The following is a 10,609-nucleotide window of genomic DNA, read 5'->3' as shown; positions in this document are numbered from 1 at the left end:
TACTAATAGTAAAAGCACAAGAGAAGATTTGCCAGAAAAAGACTAAGTTATGACTCTGATTTTGCGTTGTAGCTCTCAGAGGGTCATCACATTATTGAACATTTCTAATTTAAAATGAACCTGCCTGGACTTAGTGGGGAAAAATTTGGAACAGGCAGACAAATGTAAGAACTATTCCTAGAAGGGTATATGGAGTAGTTATTCTCTTGCTGTATAAAGGCACTCATTTCATACATTTTGTTGCACCTATTGGTTAACCCCTATTTATACATACATTTTTTTCTGTTGCTGTTTCTCAAGAGGCAGCATTCAGGCATGGTCATAATTGTTTTCTCCTCTTTCAGTGCTTGATTGAATTTATTTATTTATTTATTTATTTATTTATTTATTTATTTATTTTGCCCATTTTCTTCAGCTTTGACTTCATTTGTATGGTAATGTATTATGCTATGGGAAACTAACGAAACCTCTAAATAATGAAATATTTGAATGTCATTTTGGATCTCCAATGCAATATGTTTGGTTTTATTTAACAACTGGCAGTAGACATTTTCTTTTTTATTAACTAGTGTATGGGCAAGTCAGTATGAGTAGTGAGTCCACAGTGAGAAATCACTTTGTTCTGCTGTCTCATTCGTTACATTCCTTGCTCCTGTGTTGTCTCCAGTCACTTAACGAATTGTTTGTATGCTTATTGATACATCTACTCTTTGCAATTAAAACACCATATTCTCGAAAAAGAATTTTGCAATGCATCGTAAAATATTTGGAGTTTTTTAATAATCAAGATTTTAGAAATAACCAGTCTGATGAAGCAATAACAAGTGTAAGAAAATATTTTTTTTTCCTGTGCAATTAGGTAACCCTCATACTGTCTGTTAAGACAAGCAGGGAAATGGATTATACTGCTTGAATAAACATTGTTTTTTTGGATTACTTGTTTGTTTGATTCTGTAGTTGCTGCAGCTTTCTCCAGGATAAGTTAATTGTTAACTGTTTTTTAATCATTCCTGGGTTTTTGCTTAAATTCAGGTATAGAGCTAGTTTTATTTTTTGTTTAATCTTAGTTTAGGTATCCTGTGTAGTATTTTTAGATATGTAAAAGTAAAGGAATATATAACTAGTGATGTGTACTCAATTATGTACAGATGAGGCCTAAAAACTTGAACAAGTCTTTTGGACTCTTTGCAAAGAGTCAGGAATCACTGAAATTAGATTTTTTTTTTTTTTTTTCCTTCCCCCTGATAAAGTTATACAAATTTCCTCAAAAATTTACTTGGAAAATATTCTCAGTAAAGGCTGAGTACAGTGCCTTCTGTTCCAATGTCGTTTCATGGAGCATTAGGAAATTAATATTTTCTTTTTTCAGGAAGAACTTAGTAGTTTGTGTAGGTATAAACTCAATCATATTTCACAGAATCCAAGATCTGTCCAATACCATGAGCCATAGCCCAACTAAAATCAGATAATGAAATGATCATCAGCACTTTGTTGTCTAGAAAGTAAGCTGTGAATGAAATGAGATCTAACTGATAAAGACGCTCAGATGTTTTATGTTTTTATGGGAGATTTACACAGATCAAAACGCTGCATTTGTTATTCTTCACATTGACAGAAGGCCAATATTAGAATTTTTCACTGTGTAAATAAACTTCCTTGAATTAAAGATTAAGCTTCAATGTACGGCAAATAAGTTTGAGAAGTTAAAGTTAAATACTAGTGCAGCTCCTTTTTATTTGTGGAGTAGAAGGCATAGATACATGTGGTGAGACCTGTGCAGAATTACAGATTGAGTTGGTAATGTCAAAAATACTTAAGGTTACTGGACACTTCCCACTGTAAGACTGCACTTCCAATTGTTTATTAATTTAACAGACTCATCAGTTGCATTGAAGCTTTCCTTGCTGCATTTGTTACACTCTCGTTTTCTTTCTTGAGAAAACTTCAGCTGGAACTGTTCAGCTCATTAAGTCTAGTACTTTGCTACAGACAAGCCCCTTGCTCCCTTCGGCTTTCTTCTTCAACCTCCTTAGTGGAGAATCAGAAACTGGGGTACAGCATAATCATACGGAGATGAAGAGCAGAAACTGATGTAGCTGGAAGAAGAAGAATGCTTCCTGACTTGGTGTTGTCTTCTGTCACTTCTGAGGGAGCAAGAACATGCACAGATGTCAGATATTAGTGCTACTAATAAATCTCCCTCCACACATGGCTATTCCTACCCATCCACATTTATAACAAAAGGATTGTTAGATTAGGACAGTTCTCAGTATAGGAATTGCAACAGTCCTTCACAGCATGTGTTATGTACTGATTTTTTGGGACATATTTAAATTTGATTAAAAAACTCTAATTATAAAATGTGGAATCACAAACTATTGTGCCGTTAGCAGAAAGGTCATGCTGTTTTTTGTAGTCACTTAATAGTTGTTTTCTAAAATTAGGCTCAGATACAAATTTATTTGCAGTCTACTGCGGTTAATTTGTCATTCCAAAAATTTCTGTGTATTTCAACTATTTTAGGAAGCCTTGTGTTTTCTCCACTTAGGGTTATCTACAAGCTTTTAGCATCACAAAGTGAAGGCATCAGAGTGCAAGCTCTAAAAGTGATGGGATATTTCTTAAAGCATCTTGCTCCAAAGTAAGTATTGGTTTAGGTCTTAAAACAACCTCCCATCAAAAAGAAGGAAGAAAAGGTAGGATGTGACACATAGATGCCATATATTATTTTGTGTGTATATATGTGCATGAGTTTGTATATAAAGTAAAAAAAGCTGTATTGGAGGTTAATCACTACAGTTCACTGAACAGGAGCTACTGTTCAAGTACTCTTCAAGCTGTTTGTCATTAATACATTTCTGATGTGGTGGGATTACTTGTTATTGGCAACTAGAGTCCAGTCCTTAACAAGTTCATTTAATAATTACTTGCAGTATGGCTCCCTGCTTTTCAAAGTGCTCTTTTTCCGTAATTCTGCTGAAATCGGTAGCAAGAATTAGACTGGTAGGATTGAACCTTGTGTTACTTACTGAGAACTTAATGTGTAGAGAACTCTTGAGATCACTGTCCATGGTTGTGGTTTTGAGTGAAATGAGGACAAAGATGCCCTTTCCATAGTGTTTATCAAGAAATCCCTAAGGGTGTGTTTCAGCTTTTTGGGTCCAGGGACAAGTGGAGCGCATGTGTAGAAGAAACTTAGCTGCCTTCTGTCTGTCTTCAGGGAATGACTTGTCCTTTCAGAATTTGAATCCTTGCCCGTTTCCTTAAGCAAAAGTGAAGAGACTTAAGGAACAAAAAAGAAAAAAGATGATTCCAGTCATTTCATATTTCTTGAGGCACAGTTTTTACTTTTTTTTTTATTTCCCCTAAAGCAAGTTGAATACAAAAGTTTATTTTATCTTTCTATACTATTTTAGGAGAAAAGCTGAAGTCATGCTTGGACACGGATTGTTCTCTTTGTTGGCTGAAAGGCTGATGCTTCAGACAAGCTTAATCACCATGACCACATACAATGTCCTGTTTGAGGTAGTAATATACTGTAGTTAGGGCCCAATCTTTCTAATTACTTGTAAGACATTGTTAGAAAATTGCTTACATATTTGTGCTGATATGTTCCAGATGACATTAAACTTTAGTGTGATGCAGCTGACTGCTGCTTTTTTTTCCTTCCCCCCCCCTCCCCAGATCTCGCTACTTGAGAATTTTTTTACCCCCCTTAACTTGGTTATGCTCATTATGAACAATTCTAGATAATGAGTAACCTCTCTCAAGTAGATACTCATAGGTATGTGGAATTTTATTACACCAATGATCTTGCCTTATGATGATTGTTTTGATTAGATTCAGATTTCTTTTCCGGTGTATTTAAAGTAACAGTGTGCACTTAAGAGAAAAAAAAAAAAAGAAAGAGTAAAACTTTAGGAAGAGGATGAAATAAATTATCAAGACAGACAGGTGGAAGTTTTGGATAATTTTTAGAATTGCGGTCAAATAATGATGGAGCTGTATGAAGGATATATGCAACTATTTTCCAGGAAGCTGTCGTTACAAACATTGATATGTCGTCTACTTCTTTCCTGCTAGATTCTGACTGAACAGATTTGCACTCAAGTGGTACATAAGCAACATCCTGACCCAGATTCAACAGTGAAGATACAAAATCCTCGTAAGAATGATAGACATTTTTAAGTATTACTGTAAGAAATGAGAAAGCTTATTGACTGCATCCACCAGTCTTAATTCTGATCTCAGTCTTACATTGTTTTTCATACAAAAGGAAAGATAATGTGCATTTAGTTGGAGTTATTTAGGAAGTACGTCTCTCTGCTTCTTGAAAGATTTCTTATGTGTCTAAATGTGTATGTAGTTTGTAACTCACCCTTTTTAGTTGTGCAGTTATGTTATGAAATGATTTTTTCAAGACTCGCATGCACAGGATACTTTGATTTAATACGTTAAGGTTCCAGCAAAATTCTGATTGCATTATTTAGTGATGTCAGACTAAATTACCTGAAATATGGAAACAGCCATCATCTTAAATTATGTTCAGTATGACAACACTGGATGGAAGTTAGGAGAAATGTATCTGCTCACTGTTTTGTTTAGCTTACTTTATGGGAAATATCTTGATATGAAACTTTAGATGTCTTTTGAACTAAGAGAAAATACTGATCTCCTTTCCTGAATTACATGTATTATTAATGTGCTCTGTATATAATACAAGGGACTAACGATCACTTTGGGAGTTCATTTTTTTCTGGAGAAATAATAGATTTTTCACTTTCATAACTGCTTTGTCATTAAATGTAGGCTGTAGTTCTTGCTTTGCCTCATGTGGAAAGTGGGGAAAGAGGAGATACAGAGGAAGGAAATACAGTTGCTCTATGCTGTTGGCATTCTGGTAAATCTGTGCAAAGCAAGAGATATGAGGAGGTATCTGTTACTTTTTGTTAGGATTTTTGAAGTTGGCAGTCACTGCTGTGGTTTATACAGATTATTTGTAGTCTATGGTATGAATCTGGAATTATCTAGGCCTATTAGGAAGAGTGACTTCTAGAGCACATTTTCAAGATCAGTGCTACTGTTATCAGATAAGGAATTTATCTTTTTAAAGAAGTTGCATAAGGTGAACTGAAACTATCACTGTGCCTGTGTTTGAGTTGCACCCTAATTTGTTTACAAAGTGAACTATTTTTAAAGTAATAGAAACAGTGTCTACCCCACTGCTTCAAAAAGTAGAATGTACCCACAATCTTGACGGTCTTCTAAAAATATAAAAAATGTTATGCCTTTAAGAGCTGAAATTTTATACCAAGAAAGTTTTGTGCTCTGCCTCTAACTTTTTTTTATAACAGAAACTGTTAAGTATAATCGGAAGTTGTTCACATTCTTTGAAAATTCGGTATTGTTGAGGTAGAGGAAAATCTATGCATTTTTCTCTTATTTTTGTAATGGATGCATTGTATTATTTGCACTTTCTTAGAAAATGCTTCTGACAGATTCTCATAAGTCATCATTTCTCATGCAGTACTATTTGTGTTGCTTAAACCTGACTTTTCAAAAAAAATCCTGAATAATATAACTTGGATTCCATTTTCGGCTACTCAAGGCTCCATCCAAGATGTTCAAGGCCAAGTTGGATGGAGCCTTGAGTAGCCTGATCTAGTTGAGAGGTGTCCCTGCCCATGACAGGGAAGTTGGACTAGATGATCTCTAAGGTCCCTTCCAGCCTAGGCCATTCTGTGATTCTATGATTCTATGATTCTTCAGCTGTATAGGCCTGCAAATCCCCTGATGGGTGACCAGGTTTGGGAACTCCTGGAAGAAGGATTTGCATTATTTAAACCTTCTACTCAAATAGAGATGTGCTTTTTCTCAGTGTAGAATTTTGTGGCATCGCTTTTCTTGTACAGACAGTGTTGGAAGATGTCCTGTATTTTATGCTGTGCTTAGTACTTATATTTTGTTGCTCATGAACTGTTTTACAGAGATTTTGAAGGTTATTGCAATCCTGCTTCGTAATTCTCCACAGTGTCCGGAAACTCTGGAGATTCGGCGAGCCTTTCTCTCAGATATGATTAAACTTTTTAATAACAGCAGAGAAAATAGGAGGTAAGGTATCTTGTAATATGCACATATATACAGAGTAAGTAACAAGGACTCCTAGTAAATTAGACTCTTTAAGCAGATAGAGCTTCATTGCTGTTCAGCAAATTCTGTACTCTAGTGTAGTCTTCAATATGTAAAATCAGAAAAGCTTGCCTGTAGCAGTTTTTTTAAACATGTTGAATTCCTCACTTAGGTGATATGTATTTCAAAGATGTATTTTGAATTTTGGCTAAATAACATTTGTGTATTTTGCAGGAGTTTGTTGCAGTGCTCTGTCTGGCAGGAATGGATGCTTTCCCTTTGCTGTTTTAATCCAAAGACTTCGGAGGAACAGAAGATAACGGAGATGGTGTATACTATATTTCGAATTTTGCTCTACCATGCAATCAAATATGAGTGGGGTGGCTGGCGTGTTTGGGTGGATACACTGTCGATCACACATTCAAAGGTGAGTGTTTGAAATAGTTGGGAAATTTGGTTATGTTGTGTAATTAGATTTAGGGCCTTGAAGTGCTGCATCATACAGTGAGATAGTCTTGAAGTGAAAAGTTCAATCGATAAAGCTTGGTTTTTATATCTGTTACAGAGCACAACTTTCAAATATTTGATGATTAAATGGTAATTCTGTTATTTTAACATAAATCTTATTTTGTCTTTGCTCAAATTGTTTTATTATTATATTGTTATATTATTATTTATACTGAAAATAGCACATATTTTAAAACATGAGTTAGTCAAATTTAAGGAGCATCTCTGAAAAATCTTAGTGCTGGCTTTTGCTTCTTACTCATGGCACGAACACAAGGTGGCGCACCATATCTATTCATAAAAAAATGCGTTTTACTAACATCAGAAGACCGTAAAACAAATCAGTAGAAAGCAAAGAAATCAAAGTTAAGCCAGATGCTTCAGCTGGAATACAGAGTGAGAATGCAAATCCTTGCAGTATGAACGAGAGTGTTACCCTTCATTATTCTTCTCTATGATATTTTTTTGTTATGGTTGCAACCTGAATTATGTCATAAAAGTTACTAGTGGATCTTCGAATAAGGCACAGTATTATAAAAGGTAATTGCCTTACCCTATTCTCTACAAAAGAGTGAGGACAATGTGGGCCTTGTAATTATTCTGGTTTATCAGAAATATTTACTTAAGATGAATTAAATTGTTAATTATGTATTTCTATATGTGTGCAACTTAATGGTGCAGAAAGGACATCTGCAAATCCTAAAGATCACTTTATGATTCTAAGCAATTGTTAGCATTTCTGAAGTCCTTGATTTTTTGTATGAATTTTTTCTCAAAAAGAAGTCAGTCTCTGCAGACAGCAATGACACTGTTATTTTGCAGCTCTTTATTGCGTTCATAGCTCAATGGTAGATTATTGGGCCGCATAGAGAAAATTAAAAAATATGTGGTGGTGGGTGGTGTGGTTTAGGGGTGAACTTGTAGTGTAGGGTTAATGGTTGGACTTGATGATCCCAAGGGTCTTTTCCAACCTGAATTGTTCTATGGTTCTATGATTCTATGAAATGTAGACATCTGAATGATAGAAGTGTGTGAAATATCATTAGATGGTCACTTAGCTAAATGTACTCCAGATGCAAAGAACGCAAGGCCAAATTTTAACCCATGTGACGGTCACATTTTAATTGTTGCGATATTCTTGATGTTCTTTTGTGTCGGCTCCACACTCTTCAGAAAACCCATTCCCTCCCTCTCTGCCAAGATGCAGAGGGTGTGGGTGGAGTAGACTGTACAGTGGCAAGCTGTAGCCAGAGTCAAGATCCCTAACGTGCTTTTACAGAACTTGGCTTAACTTAAAGCGTTGGTGTGGTTGCTGGGAATTGCTGGGGAACTGTCCCAGGGGAAAAATGGGAGAGGTGAGTGAAGGAAGAGACCGCCTTCCTACCTGTTTTACAGAACTTTGGTGTATTGAATTTAAACATCACTTAGTGTGTTACTTTAGAAGCTGTCATTATCTTATAAAAAGTGTCTAAGAATAGAGTAGAGGAAATCAGATTTAAACTGTTTCTATGTCAAAATGATTGTATAGATTTTTGCTCGTTATCTTCAGTTACTTAATGTGGCCAATCAATGGTCTAGAGTTCATAAAGGAAAAAACCAAGATTTTATTGTGATGCCACAGCCAAATGTTAAGGAAAAAATCCACTTTCAGAAAAGAGCAAAAAACTGAGATAGCGATAATATAACTTCCGATTTGTGTTTTTTCTGAAAGGCTGTGTGTTTTTACGCAGTACCATAGTGAGCGAGAAAATGACCTGCTTCACTCTGCATTTCTCATTTTTGATTCCTGGCCCGCTGGCATAGTGAGGTACCCTTGGTTGTGGAATTAACTTCCTGCATCCGTTTTCCCAAGTCTTAACTTGGGTTGGCTTTCCAATCGGTATATAAGGGCTGTTTGTTCTTCCAGCCTTCTTCAGAGCCAGTTGAACAATGGCAAGGTTGGAAGCGTGTGGGTGTGGGCAGAGCTAGTGGCAGAGTGGGGGCTGTAATTCTGAAGAAATTGTAAAGCAGTTCAGTTCACTTGGACATTGGTGCTGATATTATCCAGTTTCCAGAAGCCTAAATGAAAATGGTCAAAGCAACAAAAGCACCTGGAACTAACTGAACAGCAGTTAAATGAATGCAATAATCAAGGATTTTAATACTGGATTTTTTTACGTTTATTATGCATATGCCGTTTTGAACTTTGTTATAATACATGGAGTTTATGCAACTGGCAATATAAAGCTACATGATATTTTGCAGCTGTCTTTTAATTACATAATCATAAATTAGGATAAATTAAAAAAACCTCTTTGTGGTAAAACCTTACTGATCGCTTGAAAATGTCCTTATAAATAGTTATTAATATCTAATGATAATGAATTTTTAACCCCTCTAGTTCTACTTATTTTGAATATTCTTGTATCCTGTTATACCAGTACTGAAGTTCATATAGATTCACCCTAGCGTAGTGTAGGCATAACTCAGTGGGCAAATTGTTCGATGCTAAGTGCATCTCAGATGTTTTTGATTTCTAGCATGCTTTCAAAGTAATGTGGGAGTTATGGGAACAAAAATATTTCCTTAGCATTGCTAAGAGAATAACCAGTTTGGGTTTTTGTTATTTCATCTCTAATTGTATTGGGTTACTGCTTATTTTTCCTTTTTACAACCCTTCACGCCATTCTCACCACTAATTTATAACACCACTCTATGATAAAGAACTAGTACATAAAGGACTAGTGTTACAGAATTGGATAGGTTTTGCAGAGCTACACATCAAGATACATGCAGCTGCTATAAAAAGCCAAAGAAACTCAATTGCAATTTTATTGTCCAGTTTGATAGATTTCCTGCCACCTTTGTAGCAGGGAAGCTGTTTGTCACTGTAACCCTCTCCTCCAACAGCTGCACAGCGTTTTATAAGCACCCATGGCTTTTCTGGCATAATTGTACTGCATTGGTTTCCTTATACTCAGAATTTAGAAGGTGCGTGTAACCTTTTTAAAGCCAAATTTTATTGTACCATTCGTGCATTTTGCTTATGTCCATATAATATGTTTTGATATTTTCCCGATGTTAACACAGTGTATAGGAAGGTGTTTAGTCTGTGGCTTCTAGTTCAGTGAAAATGTAATGAAAAAATTAGAACAAATCACAGCTGTGATTTAACTGGCCAGTGCTGAATTTATGAAAGCGTCTAAGAACTTCTGGTTTTCAAACATTCGTAACTGTGCTAGCCAGACCTGAGATTTTATCTGTCTAGCCACATAGCTTTGTAAAAAAGACCAATGATTTTGGGGTTAATAATAGGAAACAGGTAAAGAATGGTGGACAACTTGCCTTTCTGACCTTTCAGCTTCCCCAAGTTTTAAAAGAATCTAATGATTTACATGGTATAATACACTCCTAAATTATCTGAGTGTTTTAACTACTGGCAGGAACGAATATTTGCTTTTTTCAGGCCCTTAAGTATATTTCACACCTTAAAAGTTGCTTCATGTTACCATGTGATTCAGTTACAGAGAAGATACTCTGATTTTTTGATTATTTAATTTTCAGTAGCTCAAGAAATATTTGTGGAGTAAGACTTGGAAATTTTAGTATGCATAAGCTACAGTTTCATTGCTGTCTAAGTGGAAATTTGCTGTACTGGTGGAAAGATTTTGTTCACTGATCTGAATGGGAAGAAGCATAATCTTGAAACGTTAGTATTGTGACTTCGATGTGCAATGTGTTTCTAATTAATTGTTAGTTTTCAGTCTAAGGAATTTCAGTTGTAGTAAACATTGGTTAATGTTAAGGAAATTTGTAAGTTCTTTGATGCTCTGCTCGTTTAATACAGGAGGAGGAAAAAAAAAAAGATGTGCACAGTATTTACATGTGGTGTTTGCCTGATCCTTCGTATGACGGAAAACCAGAAAAAGCTGCAAAGATTAGGTCGTGGAGGACCTAATATGTGATGGCAATTTAAAACCTAGTTTGTGGAGAA

General features: G+C 35.5%; 1 protein-coding gene across 1 annotated transcript in view; it reads left to right on the top strand.

Moving 5' to 3' along the window:
* LRBA (LPS-responsive vesicle trafficking, beach and anchor containing) overlaps positions 1–10,609 on the top strand; it is a 123,738-nt gene that overhangs the window by 54,172 nt on the left and 58,957 nt on the right. The window contains 5 exon segments of the mRNA XM_009869541.1: positions 2,549–2,641; positions 3,417–3,525; positions 4,084–4,165; positions 5,988–6,111; positions 6,364–6,556. Of these exon segments, the coding sequence (XP_009867843.1) occupies positions 2,549–2,641; positions 3,417–3,525; positions 4,084–4,165; positions 5,988–6,111; positions 6,364–6,556 (601 nt within the window).

The sequence above is a fragment of the Apaloderma vittatum genome, unplaced genomic scaffold (genome assembly GCF_000703405.1).
Source record: "Apaloderma vittatum isolate BGI_N311 unplaced genomic scaffold, ASM70340v1 scaffold8590, whole genome shotgun sequence".
In the NCBI taxonomy this organism is placed as follows: domain Eukaryota; kingdom Metazoa; phylum Chordata; class Aves; order Trogoniformes; family Trogonidae; genus Apaloderma; species Apaloderma vittatum.
Note: the sequence above shows the minus strand (reverse complement) of the source record. Positions and strands in the feature narration are given on the sequence as shown.